General features: G+C 34.8%; 1 protein-coding gene across 1 annotated transcript in view; it reads left to right on the forward strand.

Moving 5' to 3' along the window:
• Window positions 1-17,635, forward strand: part of LOC122801037 (coagulation factor IX-like) — a 255,068-nt gene that overhangs the window by 10,419 nt on the left and 227,014 nt on the right. Inside the window, exon 2 of the mRNA XM_044070500.1 lies at window positions 2,493-2,656. Coding sequence (XP_043926435.1) covers window positions 2,493-2,656 — 164 coding nt within the window. The remainder of the gene's footprint in view (window positions 1-2,492; window positions 2,657-17,635) is intronic.

Consider the following 17,635-nt stretch of genomic DNA (forward strand, 5'->3'; position numbering starts at 1 on the left):
AATGGGTTGTCACAGTCTTTTGTATTGCTTAGAGTTGATGACTATTGCTCATTCAACTCCTGTCCATAAACTGGTCCCTTGTTAATTGAGTTAAGTTCTACATCAAGCAGTGGTCCATACAGGGTATTTTGACTGTTGCTACATTGCAAGCACCTGTTGACTGTTGTCTTATTGTAAATGTGATTTCATTAATGTAGAAGCTAATGAAAAAAAAATCATTCCAATAGCAAGCTGGAGTCTAGCCAGAATCAAAACATAGTCTTTTTACATGTATCAGAAGATTATTCCAGTGAAAGGCAATGACACATAAATTATGGAAACATTTTTGGAAGGTAATAGACATCTGCTTATATTATGTCAAGACAGGAAACAAGAAAGATTAACATACCTGTTAAAGTACAGGAATACGGAAGTGAATATATTCTGGTCATATAATGTTTTTCTGTTTGTTTGTTATCCACTCAAGATCTTTTAAACCAGTGCAGTTGACTATATATATATATATATATATATATATATATATATATATATATATATATATAATATTCTACTTTACAAGACCAATAAAATCTTCACTGGTGTGCATCTACATCTATAGTATTAAATGTAAACAATATATCCCCTCCACAATTCATGCTTTATTCAATGTTTCTCAAATGGTGAAGCCAGACTTTCTGGAAAGATCAAGACCTGTTTCAAAAAACCTTGAAAAAGTCTGAAATGTCATGCCCTGTGGCATTTTAAGGTACTGAATGCTGTGATGTAAATACTGTAAAAAAAGTTATATTTTAAAAATGTTAGTTTTAAAACATTGTTAATGCCACTGTGTGAAGTAAATAATATTGTTTCTTTAAAAGCAGTCAGATAATGCTATGTATTAGACAGAAGAGAAATTCCTTTACATATGGTTATTGGATCAATATGATACCAATTACACAATTTTGTTCTGATATTGGAGGGCTTTTCTTAGTCATTTCAGTGTCATTACAGTCTAAACAGGGGAGACTTATTTTCCTGTATGCCATATTTTCGAGTATTAAGAGGGAGGCTCATTGGGGTCTATATTACCACATTGAAAAAGCCATTAATGGAACAGCTTTCTAACCAAAAATGCAGCTAATAGAACTCACTTTTGTGGGGGGCACAGCCCCCCCACTAATTATATATACCAGCTCCGAGATTACACTACAGTGAGGAAAGGGCAAATTTTCCGATCTTCACTGTACTGCGATCTCACAATACAGAGTTATTTTATAAGCATTTTCAATTATAAAGCTGTTCGATTAATGGCTTTTTCGATGTGGTAATATAGACCTGCTCATTGTCATTCATATTGGAAGACTTAAGTTTGAGTGGAGATTGTTGATGCACCTCAATCAAAGGTAAGTCCTGATGCCTGGGGAGGGATTCCCAGGAAGGAAGGATATTTCCAACTGCCTAGAGTAGGAAGCTTGTACCATAAATTGTACTATTCTGTATGTATGACTTTATAAATAAAGTCCAGATCTGTAACCAAGGACTGTTCATTCAATTCAGCTTACCCTTAACTGTGCCAGGGTCATGCCTGAAAAGGATCACTTGACAAGTACACTTATCCTATTAACAAATTTAAATAAATAAATACATAAATAAAAAGCTGTAGAGAAAACTGTATAAATCTGGCCTGGAATTGTATGCTCTAGATGGGAAAAAAAGGTTCATTTCTAGTATAAACATTAATTTTACCTCATCCAGAAGCTGTCTTTATATTTCAGCTTTTACTTGAATGATGGAGAAATGTGTACATGGACATTTTCTGTTCATGAGGCTATGTTTTTTCAACATATGCTTTGCATCCTTGGATAAAGCAACTTGTGACCTGAATAAACATTGTATTTTCAGTTACATCTATGCACAAGGTCATCAAAATGCCAGAGTAGAACTATTCAGTATTAATTTTACATGGGACCAGACTTAGTGCAGAATGAAGGTATAAATACATGTACATGACGCAAACCAGTAGTAAACAAATAATGTTCTAAGCCAGAGCTGAATTATTTCTAGTGTGTGTGCGTGTGTGCGTGTGTGCGTGTGTGCGTGTGTGTGTGTGTGTGTGTGTGTGTGTGTGTGTGTGTGTGTGTGTGTGTGTGTGCGCGCGCGCGCGCGCACATGTGTATGCCTGTCTCTGTCTGTTTTGTGTTTGGGTCTTGGTGTGCCTCTCTGCTGGGCAGTACACACTTTATGGCAAGGGGGAGGCCCAAAGTAGTTGTTGATAGCCACAGAAGATTCTGTGACTTTTTTGGTGTTTGAATAAGGCTCATTATCATAATGTTCAATAACCTATGTTCTATATAATGTATTTTTTGAAGTGGTAGAAAACATAGCTGATGGAAAATAGTTATCAAAGAACAGTATCAGTTACTTTATGAAGTCTACTCTTTTACATCAAATGACAGAGGTACTGTCTGTGTTGAAGTGTCCTGACTAAATATATTTGTCTTTTTTTTTCTCAGTATTTCTAGGAAAGCAGGATGCAAGCTCAGTTTTACGAGTCAGAAAGACCAGGGCCAATACATTTTTGGAAGAAACAAAGCCTGGAAACCTGGAAAGGGAATGTATTGAGGAAGTCTGTTCTTTTGAGGAGGCCCGAGAAGTTTTTGGAGCCAGGGAGAAAACTGTGGGTAAACATTTTATAGATTTTAATATTCAAATATAAATCAGTCAAGGCTATGTGCTTTGGAAGTTACTAAAACAAAGAAAATTAATTCTTGGAAAAAATATGAAAATTTTATGAAAATTCAAGTTGTAGATTCATTTTTTTTACATATTTGCTTTTATTTAACATCAATAAATATTCCTAATGCATCCTGAATAGATGTAAGTTCTGTTATCTCTTAAGCCAAATGAATGTAAATATAAACACACACACACACACACACACACACACACACACTTTGGAATATTGTGCTGTACAGAGGGGCAAAATGGTGTTAGCAAATCTCTTAAGAGAAAACCATTTCAGATCAATTAAATACACCATGTGCTCATTGTGTACTTTGATAGGTAACTAGTTCTTCAATGCTTGCTAAAAGCCATATAAAACAATTTACTGAAATGTTGTTTTTGTCAGAGAATATGGTTAAATCGTGTATCATTCAAAAACTTAGAAACACAGCAGAAAAGGCGATTCCACTGAATTCTGTAGTAGACACAAAACAATACCATTTTTTTAATTCACAACATACTGTCCAACCTAGTGGCCTAGAATCATTAACAATAAAACATGACTAAATATGTATCTGGTTATGTAAAATGCACACGTGGATGCAAAAGGACACAGCAGATGAAGAAAAAAACACCCTCTGCATATAATCAGAGCACATTCAAAATGCCTTAGTAAGGTTGTTTTATCGCGGTAAAATATTAAGCAAAATAAACAAAAAAAGGCAAGAGTTAACAAACAAGAACATTTTTTTCTTTAATTAAATTTGCTATGCTATCAACAAATCAGTTTGTCAGATAATTCAGACCTTCACATCTTTATTTTGCAGCAGCTGTATATTTAGTATTCTTAAAGGAATTCAAAGTGAAAGGCTTCAATTAAGTCAGAGAGCCACCTGTGTCTCAAAAAAGGTGAAATTTCTCTCAGGAGACTGACACTCCACAATTAGATAGGATGTAAAAAATTAAACTGAAGGTATTATATAATAATAAGTGTGTGTGTGTTTCAAAAATGGCAGATATATGGAAAGTAGAATTTAATCAACTTGTTATGTTATTTTGAGATCTTGTTTCTAGGGTGGTGGTAATAACTTCATTATCTAAAAGTGATAGGTGAGTTTATAACTGTTCCCAACAGCAGGAATTTTTTAAATTGGGTAACAATACATGTTTTGCTTCACTGTCAAAAGAATTAAGAATCTACACTGTCATTGCTGGGTCCATAAATGTAAACGCAAATGCCATATCAAATAGAAACGACTAGTTAGAAATGGCTCTCTCACACACACACACACACACACACACACACACACACACACACAGTGTGTGTGTGTGTGTGTGCGTGTGTGTGTGTGTGTGTGTGTGTGTGTGTGTGTGTGTGTGTGTGTGTGTGTGTGTGTGTGTCACAAAGTCCTTATATACCCCCTTACATCACCACCATCAAATTTAATATAATCACATCTAAGGGCACTGCACCTTAGCAGAAAAGATTATTCGCCACTCACTGCACAGGTTAGATAACTGCAACATGATGTGAATTACGCATTAGTCAAACTAGTCTCTAAAGGTGGGCAAGTCTGGCATTTTTGAAGAAGAGCAAAGCCAGAACCAAACTAAGGGTCTGGCTTAGCTCTTAGAGGCCAATAAGAGAAAAGCCAGAGTAAACAATCACAGCAGTAGCTCTGTTAAAAATAACTACATCTGAAAGTCCAGAGGTGATTATTTAAGTAGCCAAAAAATACTGCAGTTACAGACAAACAGACATTGACATTGCCAGCATTCACGCAAATGAATAAATGCTGATGGTATGTGGATCACACCTCCTGACAACTTCCACCCAGTCACCACCTTCAGTGCGCCCAAGCTATAAGTCTGCTGACAATGAAAATGGGGAAAAAATTATAGTAAGCAATACAAGTACACCACTCTGTACGCAGAAATATAAATGCTGCCCTGGCTCATGATAAAAATGTCATTTTTCCCCTTCTGGTCTAATGTTGATTTAGTGCACAGCAGTTCAACCACACTTTGCAAGAAATATTCAAACAACACCAAGGTAATACTAGATACATTGCCTAAATGGAACAGCAAAAGCCTTGTGAAATGCTGGATTTTGTTAGCTGTATGTAAGAAATCATATTTCAGTTCCCGTAAGGCAACCCACAGTAATAAAAAAAATCAATATTCTTAATAAGCTATTTGGGTACAAAGTGCACACATTATGCCAGTGGACTGTGTCCCTTTTGAGAATGTACACCACCTCTGACTGAGAAGTTGCTACAAATTATAATAATTGCAAGCTTTGCTCCTTGATGGATACTGCCCTCCAACAAACCATATCAGCCATAACTGCCCTTTGCCCTTATGTATTGTGTGCCCTCAAAAATATCATCTGAATGTACACTCATTTCCCACTGAGAAAAGAATAAAAAATGAAAGAACTACAGTAACAGTTTGCTATTTCAGCTTGTGATTGGTAAACAAAACCACTTCCCCAACAAGTCATAACACTTTTACTTGCCAGTAGTAATTATTTTATTTATTTATTATTTATTTATTTTACATTTGTTAACCGGGCTAGTCCAACTGGATACATGTCCATTTTCAGTGGAGGCCCGAGGAGAAAAGCTCCACTAACTACTACTTAACAAGTTAAAGAAAACATATACAGAATTATGCGATAAAAAGAAACATTTGCTTAAAATATCTTTCAGAATGTATATACACAAGAGTACAATATGAGACTTAGCCGGTGAGTTAGGTTAGATAATTTACTTGGTTACAGTATTACTGCATTATACTGAGAAGTAGAATTAGATTATGATAGATCGAGATGAAACCTGAAAGAGGAGAAGGAATATTACAGAGAGGTAACTCATACAAAGTAATGGAAGTAATACATGCACATAGAAAGAAGGTAAATGGAGAGTGAGAGGGATAGGTAAAGGAAATTAGTGGGAGTTAGAGTTTAGTCGGGGTTAAAGCATGGACATATCCATTGATTATTAAGATAAAGTCTAAGTTTTTGTTTGAACAAAGCAGGGGTAGGCATTGAAGTAAGTTCAATAGGAAGTTATAGGAAGAATTATATGATGGTCTTGTGCTTTCTTGTGCAAGATGCCTCCACACCACTTTCCCAAAAAGGCAGCCAAGTTCCCTGCACATGTCTGATGCTTAAGGATGAAGAGAATTAAATGTTTATATATGCAGACCTGACCTAACAGAAAGCACTCACAGCCTGCAGGTCTGGTCTATTCAAACTTGCATGGCAGTCTTCAGTGAAAGATTGAAGAACTCCATTGAAGAAATGTAGACCTTAAGAGTCTTGGACCTGGCACATGCAGGTATATAATAGTAACTGGAAAACCTACTGTTTGGCAGCTGCCAGCTGATTAATACTCAGAATGTCATTACAGGAAGGTCTCTGGTGTCTAATAAAGGTCTGGTTAGACGTGAAGAGGATTGAGAAGGTAAATGTTACAGTCTTATCACTTTCTCCCTCTTCTCTGAGTCTGTGCAGTCTCAGAGGTGGTATACATATAGTTCAGGGGTAGGGGACTTTCTCCACCTCAGCATGTGCATGTGGCTCCCCTGAAAAAAAAATGTTTCTGTGTTTTGTGGCCTAGGTTGTAATGCTGTTTTAGATAGTGACCTCCTAAGGTTTTAGATGTTTCAGAGGTTGAATAATTAAGAGTTAATTAAACAAAATGTGATTATTCACAAGTAAGTCCTATTAAATGCCTACTGACATTGAACCAGCCATAAGGTTTGACACAACTATTGTCTTTTAAGCTGAATATGAAGGAGACTTTGTAACAGGTTTGCTGACTGGCGAGCCTGATTGGAAAAGACAGCTAGCAATCAGAACAGGAGAGATGGAGGTGAAAAAGCTATTCCCATCCTATGGTCAGGTTCTTACAACACTAAGATGAGGAAACAAAGCTAAACTGTTGATTTTATTTAATTTTAAAACATTAGAGTTCTAAGTGTTGATGTTGGAGACTTCATGACATTTGTGTAATGTGGCTGACATGACTAATGTGAAACCTGAGGAGAAGGGAGACAAGAAAAAAAGTCTTACAGGCACCATGAGAAATATACATATTAACCCTTAGAAACATATACATGTTCCAGGACACTGATTCTTTTAATATATAGTGACAGACAAAGCCTTTATTAATGCATTCAGGCCAATAAGCCATATTTCACTGGCTGTAAACTAGACATATTCCTCATTTGTTTAGGCTTATCAGTATATCATAATTGAAGTACCTAATCATACTCAAAAATGATTCACCTAGAGAAAGCCTTATGTTCATTTTAGATAGATAGATAGATAGATAGATAGATAGATAGATAGATAGATAGATAGATAGATAGATTTCTATATTTTATTTCTATATTTTCTATATTCTAGATTTCATTTCTATTTCTTCTGTTTTGTCTCTTTTATTTCCACTATCAAAATGCAATAAATCTATCTGAGTCAATATTTAGTAAAAATGCAAGAAGAAAAACACATTGATGCCATTTTGTACATAGGAAGTGAACAAAAATTCACAAACCAACTGAAACAGTTTAGTATTAAATTCCTATTTGCAAGATTATAGAACTTTATATGGGGAGAGGAGGAAAGTAACATGACTACAAACTACAGAATAAGAACCAATTGAAAATTATCCATCAGCTGAAGGAGAGGGAGACACTATGAAAGGTCTACTGCCATAAGATACAGTGAGCTAGTAGCAAATTAAAACTAGTTACTTGGGGCTTCTTGCATCAGTACACATTTATCAGATTGTCCTTCTCTGTCTGAACTCTTCATGTCACCTTGTTATTTTTGTCCTAGGTCTGTGTCTCCTCGTTATTTTTGTCCTAGGTCTGCGTCTCCTTGTTATTTTTGTCTTAGGTCTGTGTCTCCTCGTTATTTTTGTCCTAGGTCTGTGTCTCCTCGTTATTTTTGTCCTAGGTCTGTGTCTCCTTGTTATTTTTGTCTTAGGTCTGTGTCTCCTCGTTATTTTTGTCCTAGGTCTGTGTCTCCTCGTTATTTTTGTCCTAGGTATGTGTCTCCTCGTTATTTTTCTCCTAGGTATGTGTCTCCTCATTATTTTTGTCCTAGGTCTGGCTATGCAAAGTACCTCTTATTGAAGTTGTGCTTTTGACCTTGCACTTTTTTCTCTAAATATTGTTCAGTTCTATTTCTTCTGTTTTATCTATTTTATTTCACCTATTTCATTTCAATGAACTTCTAATATGTGCTATCCAGCTATAAATTGTTGTATTTTGGACATATTTTCTGTTACTTCATGTGACACTCCACCACTGGACCAGTAATCAAGGAGCGTCAATCCTCACCACTGGCACCAGTGGGGGATGAAGACTGGGAGGGTAAGTACACACGCAGTATTTCCAGATGCAGCTCTCTGCATCAAGAGCAATTTCCCTTAAAGGGGCAATCCCAGTGTTTACAATTAGGGTCCAAGTTAAGCTGACAGAAGTCAAGCCCACTTAAACACGTCACTTCAGTCCCACCCACAGTGTCGTTTTACTTTTAAATATCCTGTAAATCCACAGTTCCAGTCTTGTTTCAGCTCCCAGCATAAACTAATCTTTGCATTTGCGTTCCTCTCCAACTTACAATGGACTGGGGAACTAAGTCCCCAGCTCTTGGCTCATACTTAAAATAAAGAAAGCTGTGCCAGGGAAAAGGGACATCAGTTTATACTAGTTTTTAAATTTTGCATCACTCATGCTTCTACAAATGTACAAGCAGCCTGCTCATAAAATGTAGTGCTTTTGTCTAGTAGTATTCAGAAATCAGCACATATCAAACTAGAAGCTGAAAATGGAACAGAAAAGTGTGTCTACTAATGCTCCAATCTTCTGTCATGCACTTGTTTTCTATGGAATTACTAGCAGGCCAGAAAGTCACTATACCAGGCTAGTATTCAAAAATCAGAATACAATAAAACATGAAAGAAAGAGAAATATGGTTTGTACTACTGTTTGCCTGACTCAGATGCTTCCTATAGGTATTAGCCGTGTCATAAAATTATTGTAGATGGCCAGGATTCACAATCACCACAAAATAAAATATGAAGTGAAAGAAACAAAAAAAAACTCTATTTACTAATGTTTTAAAAACCTTGCATTACTTATGTGCTTTCTAGAGTAGCAGCAGCAGTCAGATCATTAAATGTCTTAAAGGCTACTTTTCTCAACAGGTAAAATGCACAGATTAAACTACTGTATGGCTCACAGGAAGAGCTGTTGTCAGTACAACTGCAATTTGAGATAGAATTTGGCTAACACCTTTTAAACCTCCTTCAGGCACACTTCCCCCACCCCCCTCAACCAAAGCTGAGCATGCTCAGAAAGGCAAACCTGAAATGTAAACAAAGGCTGAATCAAAACAAAAATCCCAGGGACTGTCCCCTTAAGAGCACAGAGGGACCGCAGTCAGTCCGGGGATGGTTTTGCTACCTTCTTCCAGATCCCCTGTAAGACTCCCCAGTGGCACAGCTATTGGGCTGACCTCTCAGCTGAGTGGCCAAGCCAAGATCTCCAGTGACCTCTCTGTCTAACCAGTGCTTCCTGTCCCTGCCCAAGTAGCTGACATACACACTCTTTGAGGTTTGAGTTACACACACACACACACACACACACACACACACACACACACACACACACACACACACACACACAAACACACACATCTGGTAAAGGCTGGCTTGCTATGCCCCCTTTTGCCCAAACTATAGGGTAGTTATCACTGTCACCAGTCAACTCTAATCAGCTACTTTAAGGCCCTTAACAAAGGGTGTCCAGTCTTACTGTGTAATATTAATATTAATACAAATGGTAGTTTGACCAAGAGCAAGGCTATTAGAAGTGGCCTACACAGTGTCACCAAATAAATATAGAGGTACTCTCAGAACTTAAATATCTCTATACAGATCAGCCACAATGAAAGGTTTAACTATACTTAATAATAGCAACAAACGAATAAGAAGACACAGAGACAGCTGATATATCCAGTTCAAAACTTTTACTGTAGTGCAACAAAACACAAGCACTTTCACCAAACAGGCATCATCAGGTGTATTACAAAAGCACTAACAAACACACCCCTATTTATACATCAAATGTCACATGATACAAATTCAAATAGAAAACCACAAATTTAAACACACAACACATATAAAAGACATATAAATTTAATTTAAAAACATACATAAATAATGCATACTAAAACTATACTTCAGTACTAATAACTACCTTCTTAGGGGTCTCTTCTTTAATTTGGGTACTAATGGAACTGATTCATTAAGCCCATGTCCTACATCAGCCCTAAACCTCACTATCCATGAGGATTCCAAATCCTCATTCTTAGCACATATATCACCCTGCTTCACATTCTCATAAACCCTAGCAATTACTAAAAATTTAAAACCATGACTGGAGTTGGTACTCAAAACATGCTTCGCCAATGCACTAACCACATTACCTTTATTCATATGGTAGATATGTTCTCTTATGCATTCTCTGAAGGGACGGTTCAAAACCACAGAAAATATTTAAAACAACATTGCAGGACAGTCTCAAATAAAGAAAGAAAAAAACATCTAAACTGTGCTTCACTATATTCCTGACTATATCTAAGAGAATTATAATGTTCCCTAGAAACTTACTTAAGAGCAAGGCAGATGTGGTGAATGGATCTTCTAGGTGTTGTCAAGTCAAAGGCAGAATGCAGAATGCTGTGTCTCTCTAACAGACCTCTCAAATTAATGTCTCAAATATTACTGCTGGGCTAGCTTGCAGAATGATATCATTTCTTGTCATCTGACTTCTAGTCCCCAGTCCCAAAACAACCACTGATAGCAGCTGGTAGCATTTAGCATCTACCTGTAAAAATACATAGACAAGAGCTTTTCCTCAGATCTTTGGCAGATGCTGGAAGTCATAAAAACATAAAACACTTCAAAGACAATACAGAAGGTTCCCTAGTTTTAGACATTGTGTGTCCTTGCTGCATTGACACTCGAATATGTCATCTTTTCTTGTATAGCCATAAAGCAATTTAATGTCAGCTATTTTTCTAAAATTTACTAGACTGAGGTTAACCTCCTATATTCCAGTTTCCACTGCTAAAACATATACATTTAAGCAGTTACAATAATGCATGTACATTTCTGTTCTTTACCAGTAGGGTACACTGTGGTTATATTTCAAACAGCACTTTGCAAATACCTTCAAGCAGTTTGATATACACATGACATACAATTCAATTATACATCTCGTACTTTGACTAAATTGCATTTTTCTTTATTTTCAAAGGGTTTTAAATTTGTGAAATCACAATATGGTGACATAGCTAACCATCTGGATTTAAAACTATATTTAAGGAAATTAAATTTAAAAATGTTGTATAATAACGAAATTGAAAATAATGGTGGTCAGTACAATGAGTTGGTAAGGAGTAGCACATTTAACCCCCCGCTTCATCCAGTACTTCTAATGTTCCAAAGGATAGTTACAGAAGAATTGTATGATTTATATGTCCAAAATAGATGGCAAACTAAAAATTCTAACTTGACTAGTGAGGAAGGAAGATTATTAGAAGAATTACAGACTCAGGACATTTTTCGCATCATGAAGGTGGATAAAGGTGGGGGAGTAGTTTTATATAATAGAGAGGAATATAATAATGTGATTACTAATATTCTTTTGGACAACAAAACGTATGTACCTGTATCTATTAATGAAATATTGGGTATAGTAGAATTGATTCTTTATTAGAAGAATATCTTATTGAAAACAGAATTGATGACAAGACTTATAAGTTTTTGAAACAGGAATATCCTGTTATTCCCAACATATTTGGAATACCTAAGGTACATAAGTCAATTTCTGAGCCCCCGTTTAGACCAATAGCATCAGCAAAAAATTCAAAGACGCATCCTTTAGCTGTGTATATTGATTATCACACTAAAGATATTATTAGTAGGACCACACATCTGGTAAAAGATTTGTGGGAATTTCTTAGTAAAATTAATGATAATTTATGGAAAGAAGACTGTATGTTTTTGACAATTGATGTTAGGGATCTTTTTACATGTATTCCTAGAAATGAAGGACATGAGTATTTTGGTGATAGTTTGACGAAGTTTTCCACTTTACCTAAGGATAAAATAACTTTAATTTTGGAACTTATGGAAGTAGTATTAGATTCAAATTATATCCATTTTCAAGGAGAATATTACCAACAAATTAGCGGAGTAGCAATGGGTGCGGCATGCGCACCCGTTTTCGCTAATTTAGTTCTTCTTGAATGGGAAAATAGGTATGTGCTTAATTGTCCTTTCTTTTCAAATATTGGACTATATTTAAGATTTTTGGATGACATCTTTGTCTTATGGTATGGAACACCTGATGGCTTAAAAAGTTTTATGTCATATTTGAACTTATGTACATCTTTTTTAAAATTTACACATTTTTGTAATGATGTGAGTATAAACTATTTAGATGTCACTATTTGTAAAACCTCAAAAGGTTTTAAGTCCAATATTTATAGAAAAAACACATGGTGCAATAGCTATTTACATTATTCAAGCAATCATCCCACTTTGCAAAAGCAAAGTAATGTTAATGGTCAGGCAGTGAGGATCGCAAGAATGACCTCTGAATATGGTGATCTCAGGGGTGCTTTAACCTCTTTTGGTAATATGTTTGTTGAAAGGGGTTACCCCATTAATATGATTAAGGAAGTATTAAATGAGGTATACTCAGGGTGGGGTGTTAAATATAAGGCCCTTTTGGGGCAACCATTAATGGGTAGGGCCGAGGTGATAGAAAGAAAAAATTTTAAAGGTTCTTGTATTATACAATATGACACTTTTTCAGATGTGTTCACACAAACTTTGAGTTCACATTGGAATATATTTAAAACTAATAAAGAAGTATTGAATGTGGTTGGAAACAAACCTGTATTTACATATAAAGTTGGTAGAAATTGTAAAAGGACATTTGAACACATTAACACAAATTCTAAAATATTTAGAGCAACTACTGCCTGTGGAAAATGTAATATGTGTTCTATGATTTTTTGTGAACCTACAACAAAGTTAAACAATGGATTAAATAGTTTGGTTAGGTTCTGCAAAGAGAATTGTAAAACTAAAATGGTTGTTTATTTAGCTCTTTGTAAATCATGTTGTGCATTTTACATAGGGAAAACAGAAAGGTCTTTAAAAGAACGTATGTATGAACACCAATATGACATCAAAACAGGCAAAGTTACCAATGCTTTGTATAAGCATAGTTTAATGTGCCCTTTTTTAATGGTTACAGGTTTGGTATCATTGATTTAGTAAAAGAAAATAATTTTAGGGGAAGGGGTAATTTTAAAACTTTTTTGCTTAATAAAGAGCTTAAATGGCAACTTAGGCTGAGGGCGAATATACCACCAGGTCTAAATGAATACATAAGCATCAAATCTATTTTAATAGCCAGAGCTGATTGTATTTGATAAATAACAGCATGTAATATATGTTTAATTTTATTTAATGTTTTTATAACATATATTTTTAAATTTTAACAGTTTGCTGGTCATTATATTCATATTATTATGCAGAAAGCAAGATGTTTGTAATTTAATATGCAATATTATGTAATACTATTTTTTATTGAGAACAGATGTTTAGAATATTTCTTTAAAAATTTATTGGAAAGGTTTATTGGTTAATTGATTGGTAATTATTGTATTAGAAAATATGTATATAACTAGATTCTTGGCACCAGTGCTTTCATCTGAAGAAGTCTGTGTCTCAGATGAAAGCGCTCATTTATTAGCTTTTCAAGTTATTAAAATTGATTGTTGCACTTTATTTGTGGTACTGGACTCCTGTTCGTTTTTGGGTTGTGATGTTATTCCTAAATATTGTTTCATCTGCCCATTATATCATTTAAAAGAGAATTTATTTTAGTGTTACAGACCAGGACTACCATATTGATATTATTATTTCAAATAAAAGGAAAAAAGTCCTTTTAATGTTATAGACCAGGGATACCACACTGTTAATTTAGTTGCTCTGAATACCTTGAGTTTGTACTTTGCTAGCTTTCAGTATGACTTCACATGGTCTTGGGAATGTAGTCACCATCTCAGTTAAGTATAACATTGTACAGTCTGTGTATATGTTGATATGTTGCTCTGTCTTTGCCATAGTTATAAATCAGATTTTTCTGTTTGTCTATTTTTTATACTTGAGATTTGTTTAACAAGGTAAATAAGCAAAGTGAAAGTGAAAAACAATGTCTAATGCCTTTTGGGGAATTCCTTACATATTGCAATGGGTAAGGGTTTCTCACAAATTTTGCAAATAATGGAGCACTTTTAGTAAAACTGGCACAATAACAAAAGTAAAGCATAAGTAAACAATCCAAAGTATACATTTGAAAGAATGACAGTTTGTGTATTTTTGCCTATCTAATGCCATCACTTACTTCGCTTACCTCTTCTTCATTTTTTCACCAGTTTCTTAATCTCCTCTTTAATATTCCTTTAATTTTTTACTGTGAAATCCACATTCCAAAATCTGAGTCCATACCTCTCAACTGTACAGATTTTCGCAGAATGTCCATATTTTTGCCTCATAATTTTGGTCTGTTTCTCAAAAAATTGTGAGTTTCTGGCAAATCACTGGTAAATCATTGAGGTTTGAAGTCAGAAATAATGACAAACCTTTGAGTTTCAGACTTCAAACCCTTCAGAAAGTTAATTTTAATGCAAAACTTGTTGTTCTATCAGCTTTCCAAGTTTGTAAGAGCAATATTTAAAAAGTATCCCTATTTTTGGGGCTTTGTCCCCTATTATTTATGGCTTTGTCCAGATTTTTTGTTTTTAAGAGGTTGAGAGGTATGGACCAGGGTGTTTCATTCTAACTTCCTTTTGTAGACTAAGCCTTTTGCCTAATGATTAGTTTTGACAGCTTTTAGCTTTTTCAAATTAATGACAACTATTAAGCAGTGCATATCTGAAGTGATTCGGTAATTTATATAGGGTTCCATCCATTTGGTCTAAATTATTTTGGTCTAAATTTAGTTTATTGATTTGATTTAAGTAAATTTCATCTAAACTCAATTAGTCTAAATGCATTTGCTGTAATTTCAGATTTTAAGCATTACATCAATGCTTGTTTCATAGACTAATGAATTTTTGACCATGTACATTTAGTTTTGTGCTAGTGTAAGTGAATGCTGTGTTAGAGTCACTTGCACAGCTATAGATATGCTGAAATGTGGGTGTTGTTTGTGAGATCTCATACCGTGGGTTATGAGAGTTTGCTGTTTTCCCCACTGTTGTATAATCCCTGAATTGGAATGTATAATTAGCAGGGGATGTAGAAGGTGCACTGTGGTTTTTTTTCAATTTTTTTGTGATGCTCTGAGTTTTAGATTAAATGGCTTTAGATGTACTGAATTTAGATTAAGTGATTTTAGAAATATCAATATAGACCCACTATAGACCCTTTATAAATAATATATCAATGCACTTCCTCCTTTGCTTGAATAATGTTCTAGCTCACAGTAAAAGCTGTTATCAAACAATGCATTTGTTCATTTAACTTATGTTTTCTTCCCAGCTTTGTTCATCTGTAAATACCCTTCCTTCAAGATGATCTGATGGTACTCTTTTCACTTTACTCCACACAATGTTTTGTGTTCATTCTTAACTAAGGTTTTCCTTAATTTCTTACCTGCTGTAATAGGTAATTCTTTCGGAATCGTTTAATGCCCCCAAATAGTGCTGTTTGGTGATGATTCACTGACAGTACCTCACTCCACGACTAATATACAACTTATCAAGTTATCAAATACATTTAACCAATTCGCACTTACCTCACTTTATGTACAAATGGAAATTATTTGTATATAATAATGGGAGGGTGGAAGTGAAGCCCAGCTGTGTTACCCACAATATCCTTTATTTTTACATGATTAGGTTATATATTTACATTAAGTGACCTAAGTTTAAGTTTAAAAATGCACTCTCTGACTCACTGTGCTGCAGACAAGCTATTTGGTACATCATCATCAGAGGCAGCACTTTCACACTGATATAGTCATGTCAGCTTATTTTGCAAAGAAAAATAAGTTAAGCCGCATGAATGTCAAGGAATTAGAGCACATCTTTTTAAGACTATGAGCTGTTAATGAGCTGCTTCCTATACGCCATGGTTTGATTCCTTCCCTTAGCCTCCATTTGCCTAGTTCTGAACATCATTTAACTAGATGATGCTTCCTGGTCATCCATGAGTATGAATACATGTCCAATGGGATTACCTGATTAATGAATAAACAAGTAATAAATAAATAAAAACATCTAACTTTTTTTATTTTTGTTTTAAATTAGTTTCTTATTGTACAGTGGTAAAAATGACCTCAACATGGGCCTACTTGGGGCAAAAATCCAGAATATATTTAGCCAAGCATACCCAATGAGCCAGCTTTCCACCACCTGCTCTGCTATCATGGTTTGTAAAATAGTGCTTCTTTCTAAATATTTTTTGAACAGGGATGTGTCATTCTTTAACCTCCTAAAAGCTGTGGCATGTCACCTCACCAAGATCTCTTAATATACCACCTCCAGCATTTCACCACTTTGGAGAAAAGACAAATACATTTACTCCATTTCCTGTGAGGTAGTGTGACTTCAGAGGGAGCATACTTAATGATCAGGGGTGTGACTGCAAAAAAAAAAAAAAAAAAAAAAAAAACAATTTTCAGGGTACAAGGGCACAACCCACTGCAAAAATGCCTGAAAATAGAATATGGTGTAAACTTTTTTAAGCAGCAGTCATAAGGCATGATGGGACAGTCTAGGTGGCATGTTCTGCAATAGACAGTTGAAGGTCCAGAAATCAATGCAGACACTCCCAGTAGTTCTGTAATACCTGCCATTATGCCAGATATAACGTAGTGACCCAGTCTTGATTTAGTTTTTTTTTTTTTTATTTAGCTACCTGCAGTGTAGGTATGAGTAATCTGCATGTATTACTTAGCCTATCTTCACTTAGTTCATTAACAATACTTTTCTGTGAGTGTAGTATAGGGTTTAATTAGTTTGATTGCATTCATCACTTGACTATAACCAGACATTCACACCGTCTTTTGATGTGATTGGCAAGCTCCATTTTTTTTTGTCTGCTTTGTAATATACATATAAAATATTTGTGTTATTCACTGTCATTACTTTGTTCTGCATGCCTATGTTTAATTAACTGTTGCTAAAATTATACTTATTTTTATCAGTGAACTTATTCTGTTAATATTCAAAGTGATATGTTATTTTTTATCCAGTTCTGCTCACAAAACACCTTTTACACATTTCTGCTTGTTAACATCTCTTTTTTAATATGTACTACTAAGCTTTTCAATTTAATGAATAAGGAAGATGACATCCACTTTTGTAATTGCCTTGTTGAAGTCATCATGTTAACTTGGTGTATGCTAGGATACCTTCTATACAACGTATTGATAAAAATATATATTTTTAATATTTTTATATTTATTATATAAAAATATATTTGTAGTCTATATGAAGAGAGGCAGTCATGTCTCACAAAATGAAATGCGAGGTATATGGGATAAAGTAAACTGACAAGCAAGAGTTGACTGCATTAACTGCTATTGGCAAACTGTGCACGGTAACTTTTAAAGGTTCCCTTTAGATTTTCTTTAGGATAACAGGAGGTAAATATCCTTGAAGACTCCATTTAATTAATTTGTAGTATGCAGTATAATAATGTTAAGTGGATAAAAAGAAGTCTTTTCATATTATTGAAATATCCATACATATTCCATGACACTATTTTTCAAATTATAAATAACAAGAAAATAAAACCGGAAATGTGGCGTTATTGTGAAGCTG

The sequence above is a fragment of the Protopterus annectens genome, chromosome 4.part1 (assembly GCF_019279795.1).
Source record: "Protopterus annectens isolate FY-2018-M chromosome 4.part1, PAN1.0, whole genome shotgun sequence".
In the NCBI taxonomy this organism is placed as follows: domain Eukaryota; kingdom Metazoa; phylum Chordata; order Ceratodontiformes; family Protopteridae; genus Protopterus; species Protopterus annectens.